Genomic DNA, 13,158 nt, shown 5'->3' with positions numbered 1-13,158 from the left:
TTAGGAAACTAGAAAATTTTTCAAAAAGATTTTTGGAAAATTTTCTAGTGTTTTTCCTTTTTTCTTTGGAGGGGACCAGGATTCCCTGCTTCTCCCTCTGGGTGCACCACTGGTGTTCATGTGTATATTGTAAATAGTAAGTATGAATAATAAAGTTTGATTGATTGATTGATAAAAAAAAAGAAGAATAAATATTATTCACTCCGAGTTTACATACCAAAAAAAAAATAAGTAAATAAAAAGCCTTTATAATGGAAAAAAAGAAAAGAAAAAAGAAAGGAATCGACTCATTCGACTATTATTTTTATTTATTTATTTTTTTGACTGCAGTGTCATCTACCGGTTAGTTGAAGTTGTTCATGTTAGTTGACAGTGATGGCAGACCAAGTCATTGCGGAGCTTGAGACGTCTGCTCAACTTTTACTGGTAAGGTATATTAATCTTTTTGTATATTTTTTATTAATTTTTATATATATTTCTCGGCTCATGCTCTATGCTGGGGTCTTTTTTTGTTATTTGATTATTTGATTTTAAGCTGTTAGGCTCAAGTAAATTTCCGAATTAAATATTATTTGAAGAAAAACAATGCAATTACACAGTTTCTCATCAATAATGTGGGTTTCCTCACAGGAATGATAATATTTAGTATTCGTTGTAGTGAATAGGAATGAGTCAACTCCAGAAGTAATGCACTTGTTAGAGATTTCATAGCAATTAAGCTATTGTTACCCTTACTTAGATATCTATTCCTTAAATGATTGCTTTTTCATCCAGACAAATCTGCCTTGAGTACACGCAATTTACTGACAAAAAAATACTAGTGGTGGTGGGCAGCAGATGGCATTGGTGTGGGTGAGGATTGCAGTGGAGGTTTACTGTAGTTGGTGGATTGGGTGATGGAGAGAGAGAGTTGTAGAGTAGGTGCCTTTACTCGATGAGTTTTTTTAACTCCTTGTAGGCGTCACGGAATAATCATAATTTTATTATTACACAGAAATTTTCCTAAGACATTCGTAAGAAACTACTGGGGGTTGAGATACACGTACTTTGAATTTCCTAAAGGGAAATTTCATTCTTTAAATAAAAATTTTAGACTACTATCTACCACTATGTGTTATCAAATACACTGGCTTAAACTGCAATAAAATGAAATTGTGAGTTTTGTATGCTGATCTCTAGCACAGCAGTATGCTTCCTTCTGAAGTGGAACAAGACCTTTTACTCCCATATACTTCTAATTGTTATCCATTCAAGAATATGACTGAAAATACTACACACAGAGCATTCAACAAAGCTGAAGGTAATAACCAGATTAAAATTGTCGTTGTAGTGCAATTGGAAGAACAGCGGAACATTGCACCCTTTGATTGGAAAAGACCTGGGTTTGATTCTCGTCGTGACGACAGGAATCCTTATATGGGCTTTTTCAGTTGAAGGTGAGTTAGCTGATCTCATACGGTGGCAGCAGGGTTTTTTCTCCTGGAAACTTGGGTTTTTCATCTTGCGTACAGACAGGACTGTTGCCAGATTAGACTGCACCCTGAGGCAAACAATTAAATATCTTCCCTGATGGATTATAAGACAAAAATATAAGAAAATCTCCAATTGCTATTTTGTTTTTATTACAACAGAAACATTGATGCAAAACGATTACATAATAATATTAATTAAATGTTTGCTCTATGGGGGGGGGTATCGCACAGTAAAACTGTTTATAAGCTCTTCTAATTTTAAATTATAAGCTATGTCTACCTCTGTCGATATAGTTGCTAGACCAACCAATTCTTGGGTTATTGCTGTTCGCAAATAATTTTGAATTAGTTTAAGCTTGTAAAAACGTCTTTCTGCACTTGCTACGCTAATATGAATTGTTAGCGTAGCAACGGTGCCTACCGCATTATGGCTGAATAAACGTCCTTATTAAGCTGCACCATGAGGCAGGCTGCCTCTATGCTACACCCTGTCGATGGTACTGCGTACAGACAAATCGGCCTTCAGAACACATGCAATTTACAGACAAAAAATACTGTAGTTGGTGAGGATGGGCGATAGATGGCTTTGATGGTAGTAGTGTCGTAGTTAGAGAATTAGTAGTACTGGAGAGGATGAGATGCATTTGGTGAAGTAGAGTAGTGTGCCCTCCCACAATGAGTCCTTGGACTCTCTGGAGGTGTCACGTAATAATAATAATAAATACTGATTTTCGTCAGTTGAAAAGCTGCTATGGTTGCAAAGCAGTCTCATTCTTTCTGGCCATTGTGGTACAACTAGTTTTTTTTTTTTTTATGTATTGTCCATCCCACCTGATAAGGTTGCATGTCCACTTTGTCAGCCAGGCTGGAATCTGGCCTGGTTGGATGGTTGAGTGGTTGATGTATCTGCTTTCCAACCAAAAGGCCAGGTTCAAATCCCTCCGTGGGCATGGATGTTTGTGATTGTTCTGTGAAAATACTAGTGGTGGTTGTGGGCAATAGATGGCTTTGGTGTAGCTGATGTGATTTGCAGTAGTTGGTGGATTGAGTGAGAGATGGAGAGCTGTAGAGTAAGTGCCCTCCCTTGATGAGTCTTTGGACTCCTTGGTGGTGTCACGTAATAATAATAATAATGTCCATTGAACATCAGTATGGTGGGTGTGGAATGCAGACTAAAGTTAATCTACAAATCATACTGCATAGACCAGACATCAAACAGGAAAATGTTCAATGTAAGTACTTATATGCACATTGTGTGCATGTATATATTGTAAACAGGGCTGTGGAGTCGGTACATAAAATCTTAGATTCTGACTCCTCAATTTATGGTACCTTCAACTCCGACTCCTAGTTTTCTAGCCATTGCTCCATTTAAGCCTAAAAAGGCTGTTTGTGAAAATGCTGCAAGTTTCTTTTTAAATTTGATGCGCTTGGGGATGCATTTTTATCAGAACCACAAAAACTACTAATTTTTGCATTGCATGTTTTTTCACAATCACCATCTATAATCCATTGACACACATATTTCCCATCTTGTTATTGTAAGCAGTGGACTCTGTTGACACTTTTTTTGCCATTGTGAATTTTTTCATGGGATGCCATTTTCACTAATATAATATATAAGTTATCATAAAATGTTTTATTTTGAAATTTGCAAACAGCTCGAAATTAAAATATATCCTGAAAATATAACCTGAAAAAAATAGGTCAAATTATTATTATTATTACTATTATTATTACATGACACCTCCAGGGAGTCCAAGGACTTATTGAGGGAGGGCACCTACTCTAAAACTCTGTCTCCACCACTACCATCATTATCTACACTAATGCCATTTACAGCCCACTACCGCCACTAGTATTTTCACAGACAATCGCAAACATCCATGTCCACAGCGGGATTCGAACCCACAGTCTTTTGGCTGGAGAGCGGATACGCTAACCACTTGGCCAAGCAGGCTGGCGTATTATCTGTGAAATAGGAAATTTTAACATATTATTTATAGTTATTATTTCATGATGTCTTAAAGGAGTCTGAAGACTCATCGAGGGAAGGCACATACTCTACCATGCAAAAATTTTATTGTTTTTGCTTCCTTATATGACCTTTGTACAGTTCCTAGGGATGACCTCCTGTTATCCCCTTACTGTATGCAAAAATTCTCAATCTGATTGGCTCCTCTTGCCAACTTACATGCCCCAATCATATCTCTTCTCCTCTTCTGAAGCACTGCAGACCATATCCCCTTTATCTGTCCTTATACTCAGTATTCAAGAGTCCTGAGTCGGTGTATTTGTCTCTGTATTCTGTTGTATATTTTCTTATTGCCAGTATAGTCATTGACATCTGCATGTAGATGTCCACATGCAAAGAAATTAATCCATATTGGATTTCTACATGCAAAAATCCAAATATTGCTTGAGTAGTGCCTTATAAAGTGGATTATATCATCTCCTTCCATATACTTATAAGAGTTCTTTATGTTATGGCAGCAATTTTCTGGGTAATACTTAGAACTTTCATGATATCCCTTGAATTTGAGTTCCTTATCCACCTAAAACCAAGTTCCTGCAATATGATTAACCTCATTAACTTGACACTTAACAATATGATTTAAAATCTCCATTCTTCAGCCCACAGTACCATCCTCTTAAAATCCTTTTGTAACAGCATCATGCGAGAACTTACTGACATTGTTCTTGTAAATTTAGCATCAGCAAACAGCTGAATATCTCCTCACACTAAATTATATTATTGATATATAAATTAAACAGTGGTCCTAGAACAGAACCATCTAGTATCCCACTCATTGCTATCCTTTTTTGGGAAAGTGCACCTTCACACACAACTTTCTTGCTCCAGCCAGTCAACCATCCTTGTAATCAAGCTGTCAACTGACATCCATTCCCATCCTGCTCAATTTCAGCAAGTTTATATTGTAGTACTCTATCAAATGCTTTAGCAAAGTCTAGATAAATCATTGTATAAGCACCTCCTCTGTCCAGTACGCTAGCAATCCTATTATTATTATTATTTGACACCTCCAGGGAGTCCAAGGACTCATCAAGGGAGGGCACCTTACTCTACAACTCTGTCTTCATCATTCAGTCACTAACTGACCGCAACTATACCAACGCCATCTACTGCTGACCACTACTGGTATTTCCACAGACTATCACAAACATCCATGCCCACAGCAGGATTTGAACCCATAGCCTTTTAGCTGGAGAGCAGATATACTATCCGCTCGGCCAACCAGGCCGGCTTTGTATTCTAAACACCTTCACTGCTATACATGTTTTCCTGTAGTTGAACACCACTGACTTGGATTCTCTTTTATGAATGCAGTAGTACTACTTTTCTTTTTTTTCCTCTCTTCCAGAACTGTTCCTGTTGTCATTCCTGTCAAGCATTCAAGTCCAAGGGCATTGGCAACTCTTGTGCACATTCCTGTAATATATGTGGGATGTCCTATCCACTCCTGCAGCCTTAATATCAGGGTTACTTAATATTCTAAATACTTGTGATTCCTGAACTGTTAGTCTTTTGTTCTTCTATTTTTATTCAACACCTAATCCCTTTACATGAAGTACACTAATGGAAATACTCGCTGAAGATTTCTAGTACATCTTTAGCTGATGTGACTTGTGTTCCATCTCCACCAACTAAAGTTGGTTTTCCCCAGTCACCTTTTCTCTGCTGATGACAACTGTAGAATTCTGTAGGGGTTTTGCTTTACTGCATCAGCTGGTCTCCTTTGATATGTCTCCAGTCTTCTACAATACAATGATTACCTTTCTAGGTGGTGCCTTGTACTCCTTGTGCTGCTGCTGATGGATATCTTGTTCATTATCTCTTCCATGACGTCCTCTTCTTCAGAAGGAAGCGCCTGAATAATTCCATAATTCATTCATTTTAGCCACTACTTTATCTTTCCTCCTAACCCTAGAAATTGGGTATTGACATAAGTAGCAGATTTTAAACCAAGTCCCAGGCATTGCTGATTTATCTCCCTTCATTTGATCAAGCCACTGCATATGACCAATCTGTGTCTTCAAATTATCATAGTCCCCTGCTCTGAACTTAATGCTTCCTTTAGGGAACCCAGCTTAAGATAGAAATGGATAGTTTTTAATATGTGTCCCTGGGATGAGGGAAAGGAGAGAGAAGTTACAATACTGAGCACTAAACATGAAAATCTTGTGAAATGGTAGGCAATTTCCACTTGAGTGATTTGGATTAATGGGAAATTGAACTTTTGTGCCTATTCTCCTAAAGCTTAATGGGAAGAAACAAAGAAATTTTTCAAGTCATTAGAGAAGACAGCTAATATAAAAATGAAAATTTGGGTTCTTGTTGGTGACCTAAGCAGCAGTGTAGGAAATGTACCCCAGATGGATTTTGCAAAAGCTTTTGATAGACTGCCACATGACAAGCTATTAAATAAATTGAAACTGTTGGGACTGGATAACAGATTTCTGAGTTGGATCAGTGACTGGCTGTTGGATAGGTATCAGAAAGTTGTATATAAGGCAGTATCCCAAAAGAGGAAGGTCACTAGTGGTGTGTTGCAGGGGTTAGTTTTGGGATCATTGTTGTTGTTCAATTTGTATATTAATGATATTGGAATAAGTTTTAAGTGGTGATTTGCAGCTGTTTGCAAATGATGCAAAAGTGGGAAGAGCAATGGAGAGCCAAGCAGATGTTACAGCCTTACAGGTCGACTTGAATAGAATGCATGAATGGGCAGGTAAGTGGAACTCTCAGTTCAATGTTGCAAAGTGTAAGGTTTGAAATTTTGGTAAGCAAGATGTAAAGTATACACTTGGTGGAGAAACTTTAAAGGAGATAGAGGAGATGAGAGATCTGGGAGTGGCGGTGGATAAGGACCTGAAATTCAGGGACCACATTGCACAAGTTGTGGACTGAACATTGGATAATGGCAATGATAATGTGGAGGACCCTGACATGCAGAAATAGAGGTTATGATGCCATTGTATAAGGCCTTGATCAGGCCTCATATGGATTATTCTATACGGATTTGGTGATCGGGTTTTCATGCTGATGAGGATTACGTTAGAAAGCGTCCAGAGAAGATTCACAAAGTTGTTCGGTGGTCTTTTGAATGTAGAGTACGAGGACATATTGAGAGAATTCTCGTAGACAAGCTTATACGTTGGTTATGCATTATTAAATCAGTTAAGGAATTGACAACGTAGATAAGAATATAAATTAAATTACACTTTAATAAATATTTCCGATATTTCGGCAATGTCACGTTGCCATCTTCAAAAGGAACTTACAAAAAAGGCACGTGCATGTGGGCACTACAACACAGTAACTGAGAATGAAGTGATGAAGCTATTGTTCTCCTAAAAGTCCTGATGGTGCCCCCTAGCGGGCTAAGTAGGTCTTCTTGGCCGTTGGGCTGAAGGTCTGCTGATGTAAGCCTCCCAAATTTGGAGCGGTCTCAATACAACCAAATTTGTTGAGGTTTGGAGAGTTTCTTAGGGCTGAGGCTGATTCCATGAATAGTCTTTCGAATTTGTATTTGCTATGGTGTATTACTGTAGCTTTCTTCCACTGTATTCTGTGGCATGTATCCAGAGCATGGTCTGCAAGACCAGAGTGGCTGTACTTGTGAAACCAGATGTAGTCCTTGTGTTCCGAAATTCTGATATTCGCTGTCCTGCCTGTTTGGCAAAAGTAAGACAGTTTAGAGCTGCAAGGGACCTGGTATACACCAGGTAGGTCTAGGGGAAGTGGTTGGTCTTTAGTGGAGTGGATAAGGGATGCCAATTTTCTTGATCTCCTGGTCTGTAACAGGAGATCAAGTCATGTTTTTTTAAGATTTTGGTAAATTTTTCCAAGGTGTCTCGGATGTAGGGAATGGTGATGGATTTAGAGTAATCCTTGTTGTGGAGGGGGCGAAGGGTGTTGTGGTTTGTTGGTTTCAATATTTTTTGGATTTTTTTGGGGGGGTAGCCATTGGCTGAGAAAGTGTTGAGGATGTGATTTAGTTCAGTGTTTAGGATCTTGTCATTAGAACAAATTAGTTTAGCCATGTTGTATAGTGTTTTCATCACTCCATATTGTTGTGAGGGGGGTGGGTGGGATTGTTGGTGAATGTACCTGCCTGTATGGGTCAGTTTTCTATAACTGAGAAAACCAAGGTTCCATCAGGCTGGCGGGTGACTAGTGTGTCTAGGAAAGGGAGGCTGTTGTTTTCCTCTTTTTCCAGAGTGAACTTGATTCTGGGATGTTGGTTGTTTAAGTGTGTTAAGAAGGAGAAGAGTGTATCAGAGCCATATAGCCAAATAGCGAACACATCATCAACGTAGAGAAGCCATATGGTTGGTTTTTGTGGGGCAGAGGCTAAGGCTTTTTCTTCAAAAGTCTCCATAAAGAAATTGACCAAGGGTGGGGAAAGTGGTGAACCTATGGCTGTTCCCTCTATTTGTTTGTAGAATTTTCCCTGCCAAACAAAATATCCTGAGTTCATTGTAAACTGAAATAGGGCTGAGATATCAGGAGAAAATTTAGCTTGGATTAGCTCTAAAGTTTCCTTGAGTGGGATATTTGTGAATAAGGAGGAGACAGCAAAACTGACCATTATGTCAGTATGTTGGAGTGTAAGGTTTTCTATGCTGGCTTTGAAGTGGGCTGAGTTTTTTTATGTGTGATGGTGTGTTGCCAGTATAGTGTGTGAGCGCTTTGGCCAAATGTTTAGGTCGTCTTTGAGAGAATGTAAATATTGTAAAATATTGTAAAAAATTCTAAGAAAGTAAAATATTGAGAGAATGTAAATTGCAAAGTCTCATGAGTATGGAGGGGGGGGGAGGAGATGGGATTGAGACGTGAGCTAGTCAGGGGTTGATATCAGGTTGACATGGAATAGATTTTTCATAGACTGGACTAATAATGGGAGATATCTGCTAGATTTCTGTTCAGGACATTATTAATAACTAATGATTAGTAATATTTCAATAAATTTTGCAGAAATTTGTGTGAAGCGAACACAAAAGAAGTTTTATTGTGTTGTTGATAAATGTCTTTCTCAGGGGCTCACATTGGTGAGTATGGACATGGCAAACCCGAGATACCCAAGCTAGACCTGATCTTACTTCGTACAATATACACTTGGTATATCACATCTGGAGACTGGTCTTCTACTCTTCTTTCCCTCTACTTGCTCTTCCTTCTAACCCCCCCCCCCCCGCCCTCGAATTGCTATTAGAGCAATTTGAGGTGGTGACTCTTTCCTCTCAAACTGTAGTTTCCACTGTCTACTAAAAAAGGCAAGCCTAGTTGTCTTGAGATGATGGCAGCCCCACCACTAGGATACCTATCGTCATGCTAGTCACTTGACATAAAGAAACACATATTACTTTCAAGGCTCAATGAAATCCAAACTGGACAGAAAACATGTGAAAAGACTGCAAACTGGAAAATGGTTAAGAAACTTTGGAAAAAGAAAAACTTGTCGAAATGTGCTACATGGAACATTAGAAGCATAACACATAAGGAAGAAGAATTAGATAAAATTTTAAATTACGAAAATATAGAAATTGCAGTTCTTACAGAAACAAAAAAGAAACTTAAAGGAACAAAAGAAACAGCTAACTACAATATCATATATAGTGGAGTGGACAAACAAATACATGCAAATACTGGTGTAATGATTTGGATCCATAAATCAATTAAAGCAAAAATAACTTAAATATGTGGCCAGACTTATGTGTTCGTCGAACATGTTGTTTATTTTTTAACGGTATATATTAGAACACAGAAACTAAGTAAATAATTAATTTATTAACTTATTGCTGATATTTCGCTGGTGTCATAACCAGCATCTTCAGAGCACAAAAACAGTTTGTCACAATATGCAAGACTATAACAACATGGTGTAATCCACGGACTAGTTAAACAAAATTGTAGCAACAACACAAAGAGACTAGAGTCCTGATTTTTGGTGCCCTCTATCTGAAAAAAAAAAAAAAACTGTAGCTATCACATAAGACTAGAGTCCTAAAAAAAAAAAAAAAAAAACCAACTAGTTTTTTCTTAAGATGACTCCCAGATCTTAGGCAAGCAAAAATAACTTATTATACATACTGGAATGAAAGAATATTAGAAGTACAATTAAAATTAAATAAAGAAAATTTAACAGTTGTTGGAGTGTATGCCCCTGAAGAAGAAAATGATTACTTTTACAAAGAGTTACAAGGAATATATGAAAAATTAAATAAAACAGACCATATAATTATAGCCGGAGATATTAATGCCAGAATAGGAATGAAAAACAGTAAACAAAAATGGAAAGCGACTAATTGATTATACAATATATAATAATTTAAAAATAATGAATACATTTTACAAACATAAAAATATACATAAATATATGTGGTGTGCAAGAGGACAAAAATCAATAATAGACTACTTTATAGTAAATGAAAAAGCAGCAAACCTCTTCCTAGATGTTAAAGTTAGAAGAGGGCTAGAAATTGGCACAGATCACTATTTAGTACAGGCAAAATTGAGATTTCCACCAAACTGGCTACAAAAAATACAAAAAAATAAACAAACTAGAGAAACAAAATCTAGTTGCAAAGTAAGACTACTAAATGATTCAAGTATAAGAAATTTATACCAACAGAGGATTAATAACTACTTAGAAAAAATACAAGAAAATGAAAACATTGAGAAAGAATGGAATAATATAAAACAAATTATCGCATCAGCAGCATATGAAAGTCTAGGAGCATGCAAAAAATATCATAAAAATAAAAAATTACATATATATTGGACAATGAAATAAAAAGCTGGCTTTTAAAAGATGGTTAAGTAGCAAAAAAAACAAGAAGATGAAATTGAATATAAAAAAAGACGAGCAATAGCCAAAAGAGAAACCAGAAAGAGACACAGAGAAAGCTGAGAAAAATTTGTATCATATCTAGAAAATGACATATACAAAATAAGACCCAGTGTGTACAAAATACTAAAACACGTGAATGCAGATATAAAAGAAACTGCAATATAAATTGTGAAATAGATGTAAAAGAATTCTTGGATTACTTTACAGATCTTTGGATGGATAACTGGTATCAAAAATAATTACACCAGAAACTTTCAAAATACCTTAAATTATATGATAACAATGAAAGAATTAAAGGACAACCTAAATAAAATAAAAAATGGCAAATCAGCAGGAGAAGATGGGATAAACTCCGAACTGTATAAATTTGCTGGAAAAAAATTTCATCAGAGATTACTAAAATTTTTAAATAAAATATATACAAATGGACAAATACCAATAGAATGGAATACAAGCATAGTAATACCATTTAAAAAAGGGAATAAAACAAAACCTGCTAACTACAGAGTTATTGATTTATTGAATACATGCTACAAAATATATAGCAGAATACTTAATGAAAAACTAAAAATATACAGTTTATTTTATGCTTATGGCTACATGAAACTGGTAAGTGAAAAGTAGAATCACAATTTCCAGAAACAAATGATGAAAATCGTAACATTTTATGTTAATGTAAATGTGCCTTTTATGTAAGTTCATTACATAAAAGGCACAACCTGCTTTCTAAGCCTTTCCTTTTTTTTAAAAAAATAAAGCAAAAGTAACTTGTCATAATCAAGCCAGGGACAACTATCGTCCTGCTGCAACAAGTATGACAAGGCTGCATGTTCTCACAACACTTCACAACATAAATGTAGCTGTATCCGAGGTTTAAGTAGAGATCAGTTGTGTCTTGTGTGAGAAAACTTGATCCGTTAGAGGAGGCCCATTTCACATTGTATCATCATCTTCTAACATAAGGAGGAGTTCTGCTGATACTATGATGAGGACTATGAGAGTGACTACGAGAATAACGTCTTCGTGGTGAGATGGGACTGTGATCTTCTGTTTCTTCCATAACCACTGCCACCACCATACCAACTACAGGTCAAAGTTCAGGCTGGAAAGCCAATTCAAGGCCTCATCTGTCACCTTGTGGATGTCCTGTAGGCCACCGTGAAATTGGCGCCTTGGGCAGTCGTACGCAATATGAGTAATTGTCTGAGCCACGGGAGAACAATCACAATAAGGGTGATCTGACAGCCCCATTTATGTAGAAGGTAGCCACACTGCCCTGACTAGTTCTGATCCTGTTTATTGATGACCAAATCATCCTAGGAAGATCAAAACCTGGCTGCGGAGCACAGAGATCTCCTACCAGGAAGCCGTTTGTTGGGAGATTGTTGGACCAGTATTCTCTCCATATGTCAGATATTGATGGCAGTGCAGCTGAAGAGAGTTCGTCCATGGACCAGAGAGGCCGTCTAGATTTGAGGCGAAGACTAGGTGGGTTTATGAGAGAGTGGTGTAGGGGTAGGTTGCTCATTGCTTTATTAAATTCCTTAATCAAGGCTTGTCTTCTCCATATGTGTGGTGGAGCAATGTTAGATAGAAGAGCTAGCCAGGAGAGAGGGGGTGCTTCTCACTGTCCCACCAATTGTGCGCATGGTAGAGTTTAGCTGGGTGTCTATAATGTTAGTGTGTGTACTTCTTTCCCAGACAGGGGTGCAATATTACTGCAGAGAATGCGAGGGCTAGTGCAGATGACCTTAGAACTTCTGCACCACAACCCCAGGTTGTTCCAGCAAGCCTTGAAATGATGTTATTTCTGGTTTTAATTTTATTGGAGAGGTTGATGATGCGCCTTTTATAGGTTAGGCTTCTGTCCAGGCTCACTCCAAGGTATTTTGGGTGAGGCTTGTGTTCTACCATTTTTGCACAGAAAGAGAGGTTGAGTTGTCGATTTGCCTCTGCATTGTACAGGTGAAATACTGAGGACACCGTTTTTGTTGGATTTGGCTTCAAGTACCACTGCTTGAAGTACTCTTCCAGGGTGTTCAGGTCTGTATTCAAGGTTGATTCTAGGTTGATAAAGGAGGTGGATTGATGTAAGATCGCTAGGTCATTGGCGTACATATACTTCCTTGATCTGGTATGAGGTAGATCATACATGTTGATGTTAAAAAGTATAAGGGATAACACAGAGCCCTAAGGAAGACCATTGTGAAGGAATCTGGGCCTGCTCTTTTTTCTGCCAATATGTACCCAGATCTTTCTGTTGGAGAGAATAAATTCCAAAAGTTGTAAAATTTTTTTACACTTTATAATATTTCCTAGTTTTAAGAGGAGGCCCCTGATCCAGACAGTGTCATAAGCAGATGTTAGGTCAATGAAAGTGGCTCCAGATTTAAGTTTCTTCTGGAAGCCTGCTTCAAAATTTGAGTTGTCAGGGCCAGGACCTGGTCACAGCAACTTCTTCCTGGCCTGAAGCCAGCTTGTTCAGTCAGGGAGTGCTCTTTCGATGAGTGGTGAAATTCTTTTAAGGAGAATTCTTTCAAAGAGCTTAAAGGTGGTGCAAAGCAAGGAGATAGGTCTTAGGTTTTTCACATCATTTGGATCTTTTCCTGGTTTGGGCACGGCAATTATTTTGGCTTCCCGCCACAGCTTTGGTAATTTACCAGTCATGATGATTTCTGAGAAAAGGGCAGCTAGCCACGTTTGGCCATGTTGACCAAGATGTTTTAGGAACTCAGGAAGTATACCATCCACTTCTGCAGCTTAAGGTTATTTGTACCTCTTCCCGAGATACTGGGTGTACGAGTTCAGGA

The 13,158-nt window shown here is 37.6% G+C and overlaps 1 protein-coding gene across 1 annotated transcript in view; it reads left to right on the top strand.

Moving 5' to 3' along the window:
• The first annotated feature begins 375 nt into the window (after positions 1 to 375).
• The window catches only part of LOC150094192 (exportin-4-like), a 541,216-nt gene continuing 528,433 nt past the window's right edge, over positions 376 to 13,158 (top strand). Inside the window, exon 1 of the mRNA XM_090412419.1 lies at positions 376 to 426. Coding sequence (XP_090268545.1) covers positions 376 to 426 — 51 coding nt within the window. The remainder of the gene's footprint in view (positions 427 to 13,158) is intronic.

This window comes from Typopeltis vanoorti, chromosome 22, assembly GCF_054136105.1.
Source record: "Typopeltis vanoorti isolate ZY-2024b chromosome 22, IOZ_Tvanoo_1.0, whole genome shotgun sequence".
Classification (NCBI taxonomy): Eukaryota; Metazoa; Arthropoda; class Arachnida; order Uropygi; family Thelyphonidae; genus Typopeltis; species Typopeltis vanoorti.
Note: the sequence above shows the minus strand (reverse complement) of the source record. Positions and strands in the feature narration are given on the sequence as shown.